The following is a 19,611-nucleotide window of genomic DNA, read 5'->3' on the forward strand; positions in this document are numbered from 1 at the left end:
TCAGAGAACTGGAAAACTTTGTTATGTTGAGAGCAGCTGTTGTTTCAAAACACTGTCCTTCCTGTGGGCAACTGGAAAGAGCAGCATTTTCATGTTCCACATAGATTTACACCTTAAAAAAATTTTTTTTTGCTTTGCCCAGATTGGGCTTTTTTTTCTTTTTTTTTTTTTTTTTGAGCAGAGAGAGCTGTTGGCATCCCCAGCCAAGCCCTTGGCACATGGTGCTGTTTGCTCATGCACACATTCAGGGGCTAAGCTGCCTTCAGGCTCATGCTGCTGCCACGTGGATCCACCAGCCTCAGGCCTTGGCATCTTCCTGGGCCCAAAGAAGCCAGAATTAGCCCAAATTAGGTGGGAACCAGCCATGGTTCATGTTAAGTTTCAAATAAGGCTCTGGGTTGCTGTGTTTTTCCATGCTGCAGAAGGTTGTAATGCTGCTTAGAGTGAGGAAATCCCAGTGAAACAGCACTGGGATGGCTCCAATGCTGGGGACCAGGATGGGGGAGAACCAGGGTGGACTCTCTGCAGTGATGGGGAGAAACTAAGATGAAATATCCCTGAGCACCTGTTGGCTGCATCAGCACCTGCATTACTGCTACTAAAGATGTCCATCATTACTCCATCAGCAATCAGCCAGTTCAGGTATCAGCCAATGCCACTGAGCACTGAATACCTTTAATAATTTTCTGCTTTTAATGCATTCAGTCAGGCCAATTACATAAAATTACAGGTCTGCCCTTCCGATTTTACCAATTCTTTCGGTCCTGAGAATGTATAAGTATTGAATGAGGCCTCTCAGTAAATGCTGTGGGCAGGAGAAAACTCACAGGGTGATTTTTACATTGCTCTGGTTTGGAAGATACTTTTGAAAATTATTTCTGAAATGTCTCTGCTAGTACTGGCCTCTTTTCCCCTGAAAGCAGACAGGACTGAAGGTCATGTAACTAATTGCTCAAGTGAGTTACCAAATGGCATTTGCACTCCTCACCCATGCCAATGGCTGTCATTTAAATAAATCTATTCATCAAAGCCTAATGAGCAGAGACTGGGCAATTTGCAGCAGTGTATAGGAAGTCTCTGCCAATCACAGATTGAATCCAGCAGAGTGCTGAGTGCTGCTGAAGTGCTGTAGAGGGAAAATCACTTGGAGCTTTCAGGGATTAAGCACCAGATCAGAAAAATCCTGAGTTAATACTGCTGTGTGCTGTGGCTGGAGATGGGAGCAGGTCCTGTGTAGTGTTAGGCCATCAGGAAACTGCTTCTGGCCTTTCTCTTGCCTCTGTTTTTGCAGTTGTCAAAGGGAGATTACGATACTGATCTCTTTTAGAGACCACTTTGAGGTCAGTTGAGGGGGAAACTTCGAGTAAAGCCAAGTACTGGCTTTACTCAGAACACTGCCCCAACCCTGGCATTGTTCATTCCAGGTTGGATAAAGCCTTGAGCAACCTGCTCTGGTGGGAGATGTTCCTGTCCAGGGCAGGGGGTTGGGACTGGGTGATCTCTGAAGTCCATTTCAATGCCTAAAATTCTATGATATTATGATTCTATGAAGTACCAGTTGAGTAACTTTTGTTTTTGCAGACACTCTTCAGTGTTTGTATTAAAAATTCCTTACTGGGAGAATCAGTTGACATTATAAATAAGCAATAGACATCCAGGTTAGGCATTTGTTATATGCACCAAAAAAGATGTTATTTGGTTACAGCAACACAGAGGAGTACAAATCACTGCCCACATCCTGATGTGCCACGTGCTGTGTGAGTGGCAGAACTCACAGCATCACCTGAGATAGGTATGTCCATCAGATGAGCTCTTGGCTCAGTGTCTGCAAGGTAGAAACTCAGCATCTAGTCATAGCTCTGAAGGAAAGAACTCAGGTCCCACGTCAGCTGCCTTTGTGCCTCCCGTCCTGATGGCTCTGATAACATCTTCCAGCAGGAGCTACCATGGGAAAGGAAAAGGAAGCTTGTTTTCCAAATGGACATTGAAGATGGGAGTGGAGCTGAACCACAAAGCAAAGCCTCCATCATTAGCTGTCTATTGAGGCACTGGGGACAGCACACAACAGCATCCTTGTTCTGGGGGCTTTGAAAGGGAACAAAGCCTGTGGCCCTGCATGGGGACACAGCAGTGTCAGGTTTCACCTGTGCTTTGTGCCTGTGGGAGAAAAGCAGCTCAACCTGGACAAAACCTAATGGAATTGGTGACCATGTTGGGCAGCAGCACAAGATCCTGGCTCAGTTCTGCACAGGTCCATTGGAGCAGGTACTTATGTCCCACTAAACCTTGCTGAGATGCTGGACAAGCTCAACTCCTACAAGCCTATAGGGTTTTGATCCTGATTTATCATCTGCAGTGGTGGTGACAGATCTCATTTCAGTTTCTTTCCTGGTTTACCTTCACAGATTCACTGAGGTTGAAAAATACCCCTGAGATCATTGAGTCCAAACTTTGACTGATCCCCACCTTGCCAGTTAGACCATAGCACTAAAGTGCCACATCCAATTGATTCTTGAACACCTCCAGGCATGGTGACTACTTTGTTGTTATGGCTGTAAGAATGAGACTTTCACCTTTGCCAGCATTTTCCAGCCAGTGACAAGATCTCCTTCCCATTCCATAAAGATCTCTTATGCTCATTATCTTCTTGTTCATTAGCTTGAGGTAACTAAACCAACAGAACTAACAAAAAAACACTTCAATCTGTTTGCAGGAGCCTTCAAACCTTCAAAGTTGGCTCCATGGGTCCTACTGTATATATGGTGACCTAAAACCAAACCCACTGAGGCTGTCAGTCCCCTGGCATTGCATTTGTCATCAGCATGGACTTTAGGGACACAACAAATAGGAGAGCACAGGTGGTATGCACTTTCAGCTGTTTAATTGAAGGAATGAAAGATCCTGTAACACAGTCACAGAGAATTTGTCAGGCTGCGCTAAAAACTTCCATGCTCATGACATTGAGGGTAGAAAATTACTTATCAGGATTAAAGTTATTTTATCATGCAGAAGTGAAGGGTATTGATTTGATAAAAATAATTTTATATTCAATATCAATAGACAAAATGGCTCAATTCAGCCTTCTGTAGGGACTGAAAACTCAGGCACTGCTGGGTGCAAATCAATGCAAATAATATCTGAAACCATAGATTTGAATTAATTTACAAAATGCAGGCTGCAATTTTTGTCCCTTAGAGATACCACAAGGAAAGATACATGAAGCAGGGGAATGGTTTCTCCAGAGCTTTCTGGAATTTGCTTTGTTTTGCTGGAGTTTTGCGCAGTTATAAGTGTGGAATAAACCTGATTTATACTCCTGGGATGGTGCTTTAAGTCATGGAATCACAGGATGGTTTGGGTTGGGAGGGTCATTAAAGCTCATGGAGTTCCACCCTCCCACTATGGGCAGGGACACCTCCCACTAGACAAGGTTGCTCAAAGCTCCATCCAACCTGGCCTTGAACCCTGCCAGGGATGGGGTTTCCACAACTTCTCTGGGCAGCCTGTGCCAGTGCCTCACAGTAAAGAATTTTTTCTATAAAATACCAAGCTCCATTTCTCAAGTGCAGAGCCTCGAGCCCCACTGGTGGTGCTGAGTGTTTGGGTGGGATACCCTCCCCTGGTGCCTGTGCTGGCCCCGAGAGAAGGTCACGCTCAGGGTGTGAGGCTTTTCCTGCTGTGGCTTTGGCGCCATTTTGTGTCCCTGAGGGGGTCCCTGGGGGTCGAGGGGTACACGGTGGGTTGAGAGATATGTGACAGTGCTGAGGTGTGTTTGAGGGTCTAAGGGGTACAGGAGGGGGATGAGGGGGTACGTGCAGGGGTTGGGGGGTATGTGAGGGGTATCTGAAGGGAGTTGAGGGTTCCACGAAGGGCTTGAGGGGTACGTGATGGGTCCATGGAGGGGCTGAGGAGTACATGAGGGGGTTGAGTGGTACATGAGTGGGTCCATGAAGGGGCTGAGGGTTTGTGATGGGCTAAGATGTACATGAGGGGGTTGAGGGGGTCCATGAAGGAGCTGAGAGGTATGGGATAGGTACATAAAGGGGCTGAGAGGGTCCTTGAGGGGTATGTGAGGAGAGCAGCTGCCTTCCATAGCATCCCCTGTCAGGGTTTGTACCATTTTAAATGCTGAATTCCCTTTATAATCTTCCTCTGGCACTTGTCTTCCCAGCTTGTTCCTTCGACCTGACTCAGCTGGTGTGAACTACAGCACTTAACAATATTTAACTTCTCCTGAGGTAAGAACATTGCTATGCCTTGGAGGGATGCTGAGGTGACTTTCCTACTGAAACAAAATGTGAATTCTTCCATCTAATGAAATGGGAACAGGTTTGAAGGAGCTTTGTCAGTGAGGTCTGTATAGCAAATTTGGGCTGTTGCTCTGTGAGGTTAGTTTGAAATGCTCTTAAAGAGAAATCACTTTGTTCTCAGGTAAATATTTATCTTCTTTAAAAAGTAGAATATTTCTTTTCTAGTTCAACAGACTTTTACCCTAATGCCTGATGAAATGGTTAACAATTCTCACACAAAGTGAAAGAAACAAGTAGAAAGCCATTCAGGACTTTGTTATAAAGATTGAATAGGCATCCTCTGAAAGATGTCAGTTCTCTCCTATTAAAGGTTATTAAAGTTTTGACAAAGTGATGGTTCCTTTTACAAAAAATTGCAACATAAATAGAATATGACAATGATTAGTTAAATACCTAAATGACTCTGAGGTACCCATGAGATAATAAGAGGCATTCAGGGGGGCTAACAAAGTACTCAGAGCCACACTTTGGCATCACTAGGGAGGACCTGTTGGTAGCTTGAAAAGAACTGATTTTCACCAATTTTACCCTAATAAATTCAGAACTTTCCTATTTGGAGGAAAGAAAAAACTCAGGTGTTAAAGCAGTTTAATATTAAGTTTAAAACCTCACTTAAGGTGCTTTACAACCCAATACATTTCTTTCCTCACATATAAATTGCCTTTTATATACAAACTGCCTCATTAAATCCTAGTTGGACTTCCCAGAGAGGAAAAGGAGGGTAAATATTTTGCAGAGGTTTATGCTAATGGAGTCATTAGTGCTGAATAATAAATAAACACAAATCACAACCCTTCATTTGAGAAGCATAGGTAGAACAGTCACAAAACTTCCATTGCCAAACCCAAACAATAAGGAATTGTCTCCTTCAGGTGGCCTGAAATGCTTTTAATTACAAACAGCTGCTATTAGGTCAAAACATCTGTGTTAAAAAACAATGTGTACTTTTCACTATGAATGGTCTTAAGTGATGTGTTTAGATTTTAAAGACATTTAAATCAAGTTCTCTCAGGTTTCAGCTAAAGAATGGCTTATTCCAGCCCAGCACGAGACTTTGTTGCACTTTCAGATCTGCACCCAAACCTTGCTCGTCCTGTAAGTTTCATAGACATGTTCCTTTTGTTCTCAGGTGAAACTGTATCTGAGGGGATTATATTACTGCAAAATTATGTAATTGATGTGCATTTAGACACTCATAGCATTAGTGTAATTGGGAGACAGAAAGGACCTTCCCTCCTTTGTGTGCAAACCAGCCAAAGGAAAACTGATGCTGCTCTTGTCCACAGTCTGTAGGTACCACAGCTAGAGGTATTGGCTGGACAATTCCATGCCTGAGACTATCAGATGCTGAATTAGGATGGACATTATTAATGGCATGACAGAGTCAGCATTATGCTGTCACAATGCATCTGTGACCCTCAATGGTCTTTCATGACATGGAAGGTCTAATCCTGGTATGCTCAGTCCCTCTGAGCTAATACCATAGGCCTGTGTTGTGCACACAGAACTCTTCTTTCATGGTGTTTCAACTAGACAAAAATCTCACAGTTGCATGTCAGATAGGATTGGTTTTGCTTCTTTGGGATAAAAAGCAGGTTGTGATAGAATCATGGAATGGTTTGGGTTGGAAGGCCCTTAAAGATCATCCAGTCCCACCCCCTGCCATGGGCAGGGACACCTTCCACCAGCCCAGGTTGCTCCAAGCCCCATCCAACCTGGCCTGGAACACTCCCAGGGACGGAGCAGCCACAGCTTCTCTGTGCAACCTGTGCCAGTGCCTCAGCACCCTCACAGGGAGGAATTCCTTCCCAATATCCCATCTATCTCTGCCCTCTGGCAATGGGAAGCCATTCCCTCAGTCCTGTCACTCCATTCCTTGTCAATGGTCTCTCTCCATCTTTCCTGTAGCTCCTTCAGGCACTGCAAGGCCTCGGTGAGATCACCCCAAAGCTTCTCTTCTCCATGCTGAACAATCCCAACTCTCTCACCCTTTCCTCATAGCAGAAATGCTCCATCTCTCTCATGTCCTTGGCCTCCTCTTAACTTGCTCCAAGAGCTGCATGTCCTTCCTGTGCTGGTGCCCCAGAGCTGGAGGCAGCACTGTGGGTGAGGTCTCACCTGAGCAGGGCAGAGGGGCACAATCCCCCACACCTGCTGCCTGGGATGAGCCCAGGACAGGGTTGCCTTTCTGGGCTGCTGTTTTGAGGCTGCTTGTTTATAAGGAGCTCAGAGTTATGCTTGTGGGGGGACAGGAGAGTCTGGAGTAAGAGCTGGACAGGGGAGTATGCTGCAACACTCAGTATTGTTGTCTTTTAGGTTTCAGATGGTTGAGTGAAAAATAAGTCTGAGAAGCTGTTTTTCATTCTTTGCTCTCCAAGGTGTTTTAGGACAGGGCATTAAAGCAGCTGAGCACACACCATTCAAAGTATACAAATGTCATAGTTTTTTAGTTTGAAACGTGCAAGAGATCAGAGTGTTAAGGCCTGCAGCATGTTCATGGTTTGGCTAAGTGGCCTTAAGCACTGCTGTGCCAAAACTGGCAGCACAGCCTTAGGGCTGTGTCTGCTCCTCCTCCCGTGGTGGAACCAGTGCTTGGGTAGTTGCTGATCAAGGAAATGATCTCTGGAAGTTTTTCTTCCCTCTTTTTTCCCCCTCTTCCAAAATAGTTTCCAGCCAGCTCACTTCCTCCTGTGCAGGCTTAGTGCTAATAGGAGAGAGAGGTAAAAGCATTTCACAGAAAATACCTCCAAGACTTGATGGTCTAACCTGTGACCCATCACAACCTTTTCAACTAGCCCAGAGCACTGAGTGCCACATCCAGTCCTTCCCTGAACACCTCCAGGGATGGTGACTCCACCATCTCCCTGGGCAGCTCCAATGCCTGGGAGCCCTTTCCGTGAAAGAATTCCTCCTAAATTCGCAGTAGAGACATAGGAAATCTCTTTTGTAAAGTGTAGATTTACATCAGCTGAATTCCTGTAAGGAGTCATCCTAAATGTCAGATCTTTTGGCTGGTGGTGAGGTTCAGGGAATGTTGGACTATGATTTAATTGAATTGGTTTTATTAAGAAACAAACCCCAAAATAGACAAATAAAATGCTAATCTAAATCTCCACATGCTGTGGAGAGAATTTAATCAGTTAGGATGAGGGAAGTAGCATATCACACTGTTGTACACACATCTCTTGCTGAGTTCATCTCCCTCACTGCAGGATAAGGCAGTTATCTTGCTCCATCTAGTGATTGCAAGTGAACTGGAAACTGGAGACCTAATCTTTGAGCCATCAGCATTGTTGCAGTGAAGTCAGGGAGGTCACATTGCTGTGTGAATAAGTGCAAAATTAATCCTGGGTGGATTATTAAGTTGTTCCTTGACCCTGGTATTCTGCTGGAATGAGTACTGTGAGAAGGGCACTTAGGGAGAAGCTTTGGCTGCCCCATCCCTGGCAGCATTCCAGGCCAGGTTGGACAGGGCTTGGAGCAACCTGGGCTAGTGGAAGGTGTCCCTGCTCATGGCAGGGGGGGGGGTGAGGTGAACTAAGTTCCCTCCAACCCAAACCATTCCATGATTCTATGACGTGGAAGACATATGAGATGCTTCATGTTTTGAAGGACCTTGCAGTGTCAGTCTCTCTTTCCAGAACTTGGTCCAGTCTGACTTTCCTTGCCTACCTCTTAAATCCCAAACTAGCACTGCAAATACTCTTCTCTCACACTGAAGATCACCTTCTTCTTTAAAAGAACCCACCACACAACTATTTACTATTATAATATATATACCTTTGTCTGTATCTACATCTTTCTGTGTGTTCGCTCCCAGTAGATATGACAAGTAAGACTGGGGTGCTTCTACATAATAGAGGTTCAGCAAAGCAGAATAAGATTGATCTTGGTTTGAATCATCAAAATAGTTCCTTGCCTCGGCTCCCTTTGCAGTGGGCTGAGAGAAGGAAGAGGCACCTGTAGGAGTTTAGGTTGCTTAGATGAGGACAGGCTAACTGTACATATGTGTGCCTCACGGTGCTGACAGCCAGGGAAATCCTTGGATGTTTAACTGTGAAATAAATCCTGTTCAGACTTTTCACGGTGCATTTAAGGAGATCTGAGACCTGTGCAGGGAGCATGAAACAACACTGCTGCCTACCTGAGGAGAGATTGCTGTAGAACAGCCAAAACTGGGAAGGTTTTGGGTGAACTCTTGTCCTCCCATTGTTTTTGCAACCAGAACCAGATGTGTTTCTTTTAATATTTTTATTAGCCTCTGTTTTTTCCTGAAAGTAAACTTGAGTGTTTATGTTTGAGTCTTTAGTTCATATGGAAATGTGGAATAAATAGATTAAAATCATTACCAGTCAGAAATATGCTTATTATCATCAGTAGAGTATAATTCCATGAAATCTAATTCATCATCTCCATCTGTGTTTAATACTTGTATTCTCTAATCTCTTTATTTTTCAGAATGTAATCGGGGTGGTTATTGGGAAAACAGATGTCAGAAGCTTTCCAGACAGAAAAAGTACAGTTCCTTTTAACTCCTTTTTTCTACAGTTTCCTCCATGGTGTAATTTGGCAGAGATGACTGAAATCCATGTCTAAATGACTGAAATCCATGTCTAAATGACAAACAGATTCCTCAGTGTAAAATGGACAGAATAAAAATGCACACAAATATTATCTGTGCTTGAGAGTCAAGATGAAAGAGCAGCATTAGCTTGGCTAAACCATATCAATTAGAAACTGGAAAAGCTCCATCAGGGAAGTGTTTGAGGCTTTGAAGATGGGATCAGTATGAACCCACTCTGCCATAAATACTGCTGGAGTTGATCTGGTCCCTTCAGATTCATTGTCCCTTAAAACAGAAATGTTCAGGAGATGTCTTGAGGAGCAGCACAATGATTTCTGGCTTGAGTAGCATCAGTGTCATCTTATCATATACTCCTAAAGAAAAAATGAGAAGAATAGGTTGTTAATACACTGTTAGTTGGAAATTGAAATGACATATCTACACTCAGGTTTGGTTAGGAAGCATCTCCTAACTGGAGAGCCATCCCAGCTCTGGGTGAACTACTCAGCTACTCTGTTGACACTTGCTCGTGCAGATCTGCTCAAGTGGTGAATTTTTAGGAGGAAATCAACATTGTCATCACCAGAAATTGTTCCACAGAGCTTGAAAATTTGGTGGTGTATTTATGCCTCCATGGAACTGCGATCAGATGCTGGTTACTGTGTGTGAATCACTCTAAGTTTTCCTTGATAATAACAACATATTGCAGAATACTGGGTGATCCTGGGTGATCCTTGGGTGATCCATGGAAGCTTTGTTAATCAGCTGCTGGAGAAGTCCCTGCATATGAACATTCCCCTACATTGGAAACACTTTGTTTATTGAGCTAACCCCTTGGTGCTACCTTGGCAGTGCCACTGCAGCCTTGGAAATCAGCACAGTGAGCTCCTACACGGGGTCAGCCTACCTACCACAGGGTTTGGGCTGCATGGACACATTATCCCTGTTTATGTGTACATTATCCCTGTTTGTGTGTACATTATCCCTGTTTATGTGTTTGCCCATGCCCTAAGTGTCACATCAGATGGTACTTTAACTTCTCTGGTGTTCCATCTGTAAGTTCATATGGTCCTGCCTAAAGTTATGTGATGTGAGTAGGAGGAACAGGTACAACCACTGAAGGAGTCATAGCTCATTTCCAACACCCTCAGTGCCTGCTGACCTCTAGTGGGAAGAAATCCATGCCAAAACCCAGGAAAGCCTGGAAATAGCAGTTTTTATACACATATTCAAGGTATAAATGAAGGAGCTGTAATATTACTGTTTATTTTTGCAGATATTGGGGTGGACAGATACACCTTCAGTTTCACTATTCGTGATTCACCTACTTACTTCATAAATGTCCAGTCTTGGGGCAGAGAGGAGTATATCAGATCCCTCTCAGAAAGTTTCAGAGTTGGTGAATGTGGTAAGTCAGAGTTTATTCTTAACACGTTTCTGTTTGCATGTGAATGAGTGTTATGTGTTGGTGGCTTTGCTCTGTTTTTCACTGAGGACTCAAAAAATGGCCTAAATGGAAAGAAATTGTTCAGTTATGGTAAGTATAAAGAGGAAAGGAGTAAGATTTTGAGGGTTTAAACTCAAAATCAGCAAATACGACAACAAAAAGACCAGACACAAACCCATGGAGCGCATCCGCTCAGAACTGGCCTGGAGTTAGTCTTACACTTTATTGAGATTTTAGAAATGACAAAAACCAAACTCTGTAAAGCATATTGGTGTTTGTCTTCACTTTGTCCTAGACATGACTACAATTGTTCAGAAACCACAGCAAAAATCTTGTATTTATATACAGTATGAGATTTAAGTTAACTTTACTGCCCATGGCTGTTAGGGTAAAACTTGTGACCAGGCAGAGGGTACACACAAAAACTCAGTCTTGAAACTCAACATTGAAAACTCATTTTTAAAGTCATCTCTCTGTGTATCTATAATCAACTTTCTAACATTGCTTCTCTATGTTTTATTTTAGTTACAATTGAAAATCCTTTAGTTCAGTCAAAGGAAGCAGAAAGGGAAGAAAAATTCAACCCGGTGACTCCTAGGTAAGTTTAAAGCACAGAGCTGGAGTTCTTTCCAGAAAGATCAATGTTAACACTTGTTTTAGTTTCCAGCCTGTTGCAGCAACACGAAATTGGGAGAGATATCTGGGGTTAATCCTCTTGTGTAGCTGTACCTTCCTCTCTGTGCTCAGCCATGTCTGGTCAAGTAATCTCAATGGAGAAGATATTTCTCAGTTAATGAAGGTTATAAAGCAATAATGTTCTTTGTAACTAAACAGAGTAAACTTCATTCTTTGAGTAAAGTCTATAAAATTTTCCATATCTTTAGGAAAAATAATATAGGAGTGAAGATATTTTGTCAAGTGAATTCAATGAACATTTGCACTGCTGATATATTGGTGCATGCAATGTAGATTGATGTGATTTGCTCTGTGCATACTTCTAGTTGCTACAAATTATTGCTCAGTGAAAATCATTCCGTGGTCAAAACATCTTCATGCTATGAAACAGACACCAGACTCCTTTCTTTGCTGCATCTGCCCGTCAAGGACCCTCAGGATTACTATTCCCTGGGTGACATCGTTGCAAATGGGCAAAGCCTCAATGGGAGAGTTCTCAACGTGCTTGCAGCTGTCATGTCAGTAAGTCAAGGAGTACTACACAGTAGTATTTCTCTACTACACCATGAGTAACCTCATTGCCTTCAGTGTGAAGAATGATTTGGGGCCTCACAGCGAACAGGCCCCAGTGGGGTGGTTCGTTCAGGTTGGCAATCCCTTAGCTGAGTGAGAGTTTTATCAACAACATCAGGGGGAAATTAAGTGATCTACATTTTTCGTGGACTACAGGGGTTTTTTTTCCCTTTTCTACCTCTTCTAGGGTATCACTTTTATTCTCCTAAGCACGTAGTAGAGGTGAAGTGACTCTCTTTCTTCTTAAAGGTTGGGGAGCCAAAGTACTTCATGACTTCAGACAAAAGAAAAGGCCAGAGGTGTGAAGTGAAGCTGTATGATGAAACAGAGAGGTCTTTCCCAATTGTATGGTAAAATGCTTTTTGATTCGCTAAAAGACACAGATTAATGCAAGAGTAGATAAATAAATTTACGGTAATCCATCCTGGTATAACACTGTCTTTTGATTTAAACAGAGCAACCGAGATAAGGCAGCAATGAACACTGAACAGAGACTAAAAAAGAGATTCATTAAGAGTGGCCTTACATAAATTGTGTGGTTTTATGCCTTGCTGACAGCCTGATGGCTCAGAAAGGCCAAAATGCAGCTTAGATCCCAATAGTTAATTTTTTTCTAATGTGGACATTTGAACTAATTCAGGAAATGGCATTTAAAACCAGCTGCAAAGGCTCTGTGTTTCTTCCCCAAACTGGGAGGGGAAAAGAACAGCCTGATCCATTATTAAAGCCAAGCAGAAGTAACAAGTGGAGTGGAAATAGGCTGAAATAGTTTGCAAGAAGTGTTCAAATATTTTAATTACTGTTAATTTGGAGCAGCACCTCCAGCACTTGTTTCAGTTCTGCTACTTGAGCAACAGCGTTGTCAGGAGGGGATTTCAGAGCCCAGCAGTGAAGAGGTGGCTGAGCAATGTGAGATGGAAAGAAAATACCTGAAATCTTTTTCCAAGGATTAAGGAAAACCCCACCAGAACCAGTCTGTGCTCTGGCACTATTCTGCCATCCAAATTTAGGAATGGGATGAGATTTTATCAAGGGACCTACCATGAAATTACCATTTTTGAGGCATACCACTGACCTCACTCCAGTCTCATCACCCAGTTACAGAGATTCCAGTGTTGGAAAGAGGCTGAACATGTCGCCTGGGGCTCTGAGCACTCAGCCTGGCCCTCAGCACAGGCTCAGCTGACAAACAGTTGTTTTAACAGGGATTTGCTTTAGATAGAAATAACTCTGAAATAAAGCGTTTTCCCAGGTATATTTGCACTTAATCATTTTGAGCCATCTTTATCTTATCCTGTTTGGGATGGGATAAAATAGGGACTGTGTTATACAGAAAACATCATGCCTGGCTGTGAATATACATGGAATTTCTTTGGCATGTGAGTGTAACAAAGGGGTCATGTCCTCTTTGACTAATTGAATTGTAACTATATTATTTAGTAGTTTAGTACTAAACAGTTTAAGTGCTGCTTCAAAACTGTTTTGATACATTCCCTTTTGTTTAATTTAGTTGGGATAATGAGTCTATCCAGCTGGCACAGAGTTGGATCCCACAAGAAACAGGTACAACACTCTGGGGTTTATGTTTTTACTGCAGTCCTTAACATGATACTTACCCTGCAGTAACGCAGAGTTTTTTTGTGCACAGTTATATTTGCATCAGATGTGAGAATAAATTTTGACAAATTTAGGAACTGTATGACTGCAACTGTGATATCTAAAACCATCATTACAACTAACCCAGGTAAGAGCTGCTGAAGCTTTTAGCAGTTATTATAGGCTAGAATGCATGAATTAATCTATTGCAGGTCTGATTTCTTCTGCCTGCTTATCTCACACAGCACCCTACTTCTTCTCCGTTATGCAGTGACCAATTCTTTTGGCTTCCACCTGTTTTATTGTATTTATTGTATTTATTGTATTTATTTATTGTATTCCACCTGTTTTATTATATTTATTTAAACAGTCTTCATATATTCTAAGTAGGACTAACAATTAAAGAGAAAAGTGCTTCATCTAATTCTAGGAGACAATTGTGTCAGTGCTACCAGAAGAAAGAGTAAAATATAATGATGCTGGTTTTTTTCCATGCAACACCTGTTGCTAACTGTTCAAAATCCACCTTCAGAAACAGCAGAAGCAAATGTTCTCTTCAGCTTCATCAAAGAGAGTGCCCAGTCAGGAGCTCTGCATGACACAGTGAAGGAGCAGGGAAATGATTCCATCAACTGTAAGCATGGATCAGACACTTGGATTTTGCGTAACTGTGATTTCATGGTGCAGCTGAAAGAGTTCTTGCCCTGTGTGTTCACAGAAACAAAAATCAGACGCAGCCTAGCTGAATATTTAAAGTTTGGGCTGTTGTTACCAGGCTTGCCCCTTACTTTATCAGTTCTGTGTCTATATGTTGACTGTGCCAACCACAGCCTGTCTGGCACATTCTGTCTGTGTTGTGTAAGTATTTTGGAGTATACAAAGATTAATAATTAGCTACTTTCCTGATTTGAATCCTCTTTTGTTTTACTTTCACCCCCAAATGCTAAGCTTGCTTCAACAGGAAGGTGTGTGGAGCTTGTCAGATCATAATCCTCTCCTTTTTATTCCCTTAAAATCCTTTTTGCTGTTCCTCTTCTGAATCACTTCTTGCTCAGATGCACTTAATATGTCTTTTAAACTTCTAGTGGAGACTATAGTTGATGTTTATACAGTGGAACAGCTAAAAGAAAAGGCTCTCCAGAGTGATGGCAAACTTGACCCTATCTATGGCATCGTTTATGGCTACATTTCCACCCTGGACATTGATGATGACAATGTATCCAAAGTTATACGCAACAGATGGTGAGCAACTGCCTGCCTTAAATTGGTGTTAAAACCTGCTTGTCCTGCTTCCCCAGATCCAAATGAGACAGCAATATGTTAGTCCAGCTCTGGAATCAAACTCCTTTGGAGGATGTAATGAGGATTTGTGGTGTGTAGACTTCCACAAGTAGCAAGGAAGAGGAGTGGGATGTGGGAAGGACTTGTTCTTTCTGGTCCTAGAGTGAAGGAGAAAGAGGCTATTTTGTCTCAGATGGATAGAAGAGTTTAGAAGATCTGCCACTGGAGGATATGATTTAGGGTTTAGGGGTTACAGCAGTGACAAGTTAATGGTTGGACTTGATCTTAGAGGTCTCCTCCAACCTTGATGAGTCTATGAATTCTTTCAAGGACAAAATGTCTCAGGAAGGAATTGCATCTATGCATTAATGACTTTCTTTTTTCCAGCTCAATGTGTCACTTTATTGTGAATGAACTGTCAAACACTTGCACTTTCTGCACTGATGTCTCTCCAGAGGCAAAGACAACCTTTGCCAGCTTTGACATCCTCGTGGATCTGACAGATCACACAGGCACTCTCCACTTCTGTTACCTCTCTGACTGTGTAGCTGAGGAAACATTAGGCTGCACAGTGAGTAGAAATGAATCAGGTTGTTCTTATTGAGCTGTGAGGCTTGAGAAGTGTTAAACCACGACAAAATGTATGTAAATGTTCTTTGTGTTTGTGTGTAGACTGGTTAAAAATTGCATGTATGAATATACACACAGAGATTTTTAAGCACAAAGAAGTTAGAAGTTAGCAGTGCTAATCAGAATTGTGTTAAACGTGAGACTGAATCTCTTGTTCGAAGTAGCACTTTATTTTAATTCACACTTCCCTGAGGACAAGGTTGGAATTCCCTAGCTTTGATTCTCAAACACCCTGCAATGTGTTCTGGTTAATCTGTCTTGGTACATATATCACACCTAACACTACGTGAAAATAGCTTAGCGGTGTATAAAACTGTGTAAAATGCTCTTTTCATCATCACTTTGTTGTGGAGATGTTGTTGTAACCACATGCTGAGTGTCCTGTGGTGTCCTGTGACAGGTCCATGAATTCCTCACTCTAGCAGAAGAGCAGAAGACAGCCCTGAAGTGGCAACTCCTTTTGGAACGAAGCAAAATCTATTTCAAGGTTAGTATTTATTTCATGTTCGTTTAAACGAGTGACTGTTTTGTACTTTTAAATTTGCCCTTCTTAGCAAAACTGCTCTTATTCTCCTACCTCCTCCTCCTCTGCCTGTATTTCCAGGGCAAAATGGAAGTGTTTGTCTTCAGCAGTGACAAATATACAGCGTCAGTGTGTTCTCATACATGAAATAATGTCAGATATGTATAAACCGATGAAACATATTGTGTGGTATATAAAAATCATCTATGCCAAGGTGCTGTACAGCAGTGAAAACAAAGACCCTGTGTTATTTTTCCAGGTTACTTTGTCACCCAGCTGGAGAACTGGACTGAAAGTGAATCTTCTCTCCTGCAAACTGGCAGATCCTGTAGAGGCCAGTCAGAGCCTGTTGGGAAGAGACTGGAAATAAGAGATTATCCTAGGAAATTAGAGGGTGGAAATAAGAGATAATTTTGTTAGTAAATGCTAGGAGAAAGACTTCCTTGTCCCTGTTGTTAGAAGTGACATACTGCTGTTGTCATAGTTTACAAGTCTGTTCTGATAGTAAAGAAGGAGTAGGTGTTATTAATACCTGTAAATGAGCTTCTGGGTTGATGTTTTCAGGAAATTGTACTTTAAAAAGTGTATTTGGGCCTCAACTTAAAAATTAGTCCTGCCAAATCCCACCCCTTCCAATTGGGGTCGAAGGTTTCTTCACTCAGTTGAGATCCTGGAAAAAGAAATGGTTCAAGACCGTTATTACAGACTTATAATAGATTACTCAAGAATTAAGACTTATTATAGATTATTCAAGACTGTTGAGCTTCTGTATTTTAAAGTGACTTGGCTGTTTTTGTGCGAGTTCAGAAAATAAAGACTTACTTTGAAACACTGTTGGGTCTGTGATGCACATTGGTGAGTCCAAGCACAGAACCTTTGGCAAAAGCAGATGATGATTGCAAGGAGAATTTTCTGTGGGGCAGGATAACTCTTATTAACAGAGTAATCAACTAGCAGTGACCTCTGACAAGCAACAATCCAGCTGAGACTAAGCAGCAGAGAGGAAAGGAGTCTTCTTCATCAGAATAGTTGCCCTTAGCTGGACATAAAGCACACAGGGATGCGTATCTTGCCTTCCTCTGTGTATTTTTCCCTGTTTTTAAATCTAGTTCTGTCCTTAGCTTCCCCTGCAGGTGGTGTGTTTGCTGCATTCATCAGTCCTCACCCTTTGAGCACACCAGGAGTTGCCTGTTCCAAACAGTGGGAGATACCACAGCCCTCCTCTTGCAAAGGATTTGGCAGGATGGGACACCCTGAGGAACTTGGATCACTCTGGTGCCTGTTAAAGCAACAGGGCACAGAGCAAACAAGTAGAGAGAGTAAATCTGCCAAGCAAACCACCAAGTTTGCATCCCCTACTCCCATGGATGGGAGGGAACAAGGGACTAAACACCCCCAAAACTGCTGCCAGTGATGGGTCACTGCATCCCTCCTGTTGTAGCCATAAACGATCCAACATTTTCCAGCTGTCACAGTTAATATCCTGAAGTGAATGTAAACTAATTTATCCCAACTCAGCTCTGCTCTCAATCCACAGGGCTAGAGACCAAACTGGAATGGAAACATGCGGGAGTTCGTGTACAAAGAGGCGACGTCATTATCATCTTCTTGAATATCTCGTGACTCACTTTATTATTTACAAAAGTGATTCTTCTATACACACCTATTATAAGTGCCCACTTATCACTGGTTAACTACAGTTACTAGCCCACCTTACACACAATAGAATTGGTTATTAACATATCAATCATAAAATGCCCCAATCATTGTTCTCCACCTCTAACCATCTTCAGCTCCTGCATCCCACAGCCAGGAGCTGCTTATCTTGCTCCCTTCTTCCTCCCATTCCAGCTGCAGCAGTGTCCTTGAACAGCTCAGCTTGCAGCTTGCTCAGGCCCTGCTAGCAAGGCTGGATTGCTGACATGTCCGTTAGCAATCAGAAATTCTCCCACAGAAACAGGACATTCCATCCTTCCTCTGCCAGAATTGTTCGCCCTAATGTCTATTTTCCTTCTCCAACATGTTGTGCTTTCCTTTCACAGCAGGATGCGCAGCACCATGGACCATGCCACAGAGCTGCTTGACTTGGGAGACAGGGATTTTCTCCATAAAATTCCTCACTTTTAAAACCAAATAATTTCCTAGTGGTTATTAAGATCTGACGCAGTAAGTGGAACCATTTCACTTTGGTGCTTGCATGTATGTAAAGGAATAATCCATCTGGTTTTGTTAGAAATGAGGCAGTTCTGTGCAGCCTTTGAAAATGGGAAGTTCTGATGTTTGTGGAGAAGGTTTTTTTAAATTATACTTTACAACTTCTGTCACTACATGGAATTAAGAGAACTCACTGTCATGCAGACTGGTGGGGAGTGTTAGATCAGCTGGAGTATGGGACTGGGGAAAGTCACAGAGTCAGCTGGGAATACTTAAAAACTCTGCTGTGCTGCAGTGTGAGTAACAGCAATTGCTGCAGTTCTTTTTATAAAACACTTATCTAAAGCAGGAAAAGTAAAGATGAATTTACTGATGATCTTCACCCATGAGCTGCTTTATTCTCCATCTTTTGTATTATTTCACTTTTAGAACATATTTAAAGCTCAGTTCAGGGTAAAACCAATCTGCCAAGCATTTGGCACACTTCCTGCTGCATTTGCTCCTTGGAGTGGGAGGAAAAGCAATCCTCATTTCATTTGCATGCTTGAAAAACAGGGAGAATCATGAGGCTAATCAACAAAGCAAACATCTTTCTCTTGCAGAATACCCCAAGGAGAGAAACTCCTTGTGAAGCTGCAATTCTCCATCTCCTGTTACACACCTTCGATTGTCCTAGCATGGAGCTTCAGCTCTTACAGCACCATTTCAATTGTTTAATCAATGATTTTAATTTCAAGGCAATACAATGGCAAAGCTCAAAGCATCATCAGCAGAGAAGCACACAGAGTGACAACCAGCCCTGCCTCCCTCCCAGATCCGACACACCGTATCCATTGGCAATTCCCAGGTATGGGTTTGGTATTAACCTCCAAGCTGGGCTGACTCCAGGTTTGCCGGAGGTTTCCTGACTCCAGATTTCCTTCCTTTGGAGGAAGCTGAAGCCTCCATGGAAACAAGGCTGAAGCCTCCATGAGATGAGGCTGTTCCAGTCAAATGCCTTTTGGCCTCGTGGGTCTTTGATGCATGACAGCCCATCAGGTGCTTGGGTGTTCCTTCACTAGATGTTCCCCAAAGAGCCTGGTCGCACTAGGCTTCTGGTTAGGACCTATGTGTCTGCTGTGCCACCTTGAACCGCATGGAGAGGACATCCCTGATCCCAGCCTCGATCTCATCATTGGCCTCCACAGACCCCACTCCTTTGGGAGATCCTGTCAGGATCAAGTCCCCTTCTTCCAGGGTGAATATTTCACTGATGTAGCTGATGAGATAAGGGATGGAGAAGATCATGGAGGAGGTATCTCCCTCCTGCCTCAGCTTTCCATTCACCTTGAGCCAGATCTGCAGCTTATGAGGGTCAGGGATCTTCTCCTTGGGCACAAAGTCACTGACTGGGCACGACGAGCCAAAACCCTTAGCCAAGGTCCAGGGTAGCCCCTTCTTTTTGCACTCTTCCTGGGTATCCCTGGCCGTCATATCCAAGCACAAGGCATATCCCGCCACGTGCTCCATCGCGGCCTCCTGCGATACAGCCCGTGCTCTCTTCCCGATGACCACTCCCAGCTCCACTTCGTGGTGCAGGTTGCTGCAGTAGTAGGGCCGGAGAATGGGCGACCCTTCCCGCACATAGGCCGAGGACGGCTTGAGGAAGAAGAGCGGCTCGGCGGGCAGGGCGCTGCCCATCTCCTTGGCGTGTTCGGCATAGTTGCGTCCCACGCAGACGATGTTCCTGCCCCACTCCCAGAACCGGGACAGCGGTTTGGACGAGGCCATGGCGGCGGGGAGCCCGTTTCGCCCTTGGGGTGTCCTTGCCGGGCTCACAGTCGCCGTTCCGCTCCGCTCCGCTCTCCCCCGGGCCGGG

At 43.3% G+C, this 19,611-nt stretch overlaps 2 protein-coding genes across 2 annotated transcripts; one reads left to right on the plus strand and one right to left on the minus strand.

Moving 5' to 3' along the window:
- The first annotated feature begins 5,336 nt into the window (after positions 1 to 5,336).
- On the plus strand, positions 5,337 to 15,969 carry MEIOB (meiosis specific with OB domains). The gene is made up of 13 exons (XM_009081562.1): positions 5,337 to 5,405; positions 8,769 to 8,826; positions 10,151 to 10,282; positions 10,847 to 10,919; positions 11,323 to 11,518; positions 11,819 to 11,919; positions 13,080 to 13,132; positions 13,218 to 13,313; positions 13,698 to 13,799; positions 14,251 to 14,407; positions 14,834 to 15,017; positions 15,477 to 15,563; positions 15,859 to 15,969. Exons 1-13 carry the CDS (start codon positions 5,337 to 5,339, stop codon positions 15,967 to 15,969), a joined length of 1,419 nt encoding a protein of 472 aa, XP_009079810.1.
- Positions 15,970 to 18,851: 2,882 nt separating this feature from the next.
- On the minus strand, positions 18,852 to 19,523 carry FAHD1 (fumarylacetoacetate hydrolase domain containing 1). Its single transcript, XM_009081560.1, has one exon. It carries the CDS (start codon positions 19,521 to 19,523, stop codon positions 18,852 to 18,854), a length of 672 nt encoding a protein of 223 aa, XP_009079808.1.
- Between the last annotated feature and the right edge of the window lie 88 nt (positions 19,524 to 19,611).

This window comes from Acanthisitta chloris, unplaced genomic scaffold (assembly GCF_000695815.1).
Source record: "Acanthisitta chloris isolate BGI_N310 unplaced genomic scaffold, ASM69581v1 scaffold10149, whole genome shotgun sequence".
Lineage (NCBI taxonomy): Eukaryota > Metazoa > Chordata > Aves > Passeriformes > Acanthisittidae > Acanthisitta > Acanthisitta chloris.

Excerpts from the sequence above, each read along its gene's own strand:
- FAHD1 (XM_009081560.1), bottom strand. The coding sequence starts at position 19,523 with ATGGCCTCGTCCAAACCGCTGTCCCGGTTCTGGGAGTGGGGCAGGAAC.
- MEIOB (XM_009081562.1), top strand. The coding sequence starts at position 5,337 with ATGGCTTATTCCAGCCCAGCACGAGACTTTGTTGCACTTTCAGATCTG. Across the intron at positions 8,827-10,150 it reads AAGCTTTCCAGACAGAAAAA|ATATTGGGGTGGACAGATAC; the intron begins GTACAGTTCCTT and ends TTATTTTTGCAG. Across the intron at positions 11,920-13,079 it reads AGGTCTTTCCCAATTGTATG|TTGGGATAATGAGTCTATCC; the intron begins GTAAAATGCTTT and ends TGTTTAATTTAG.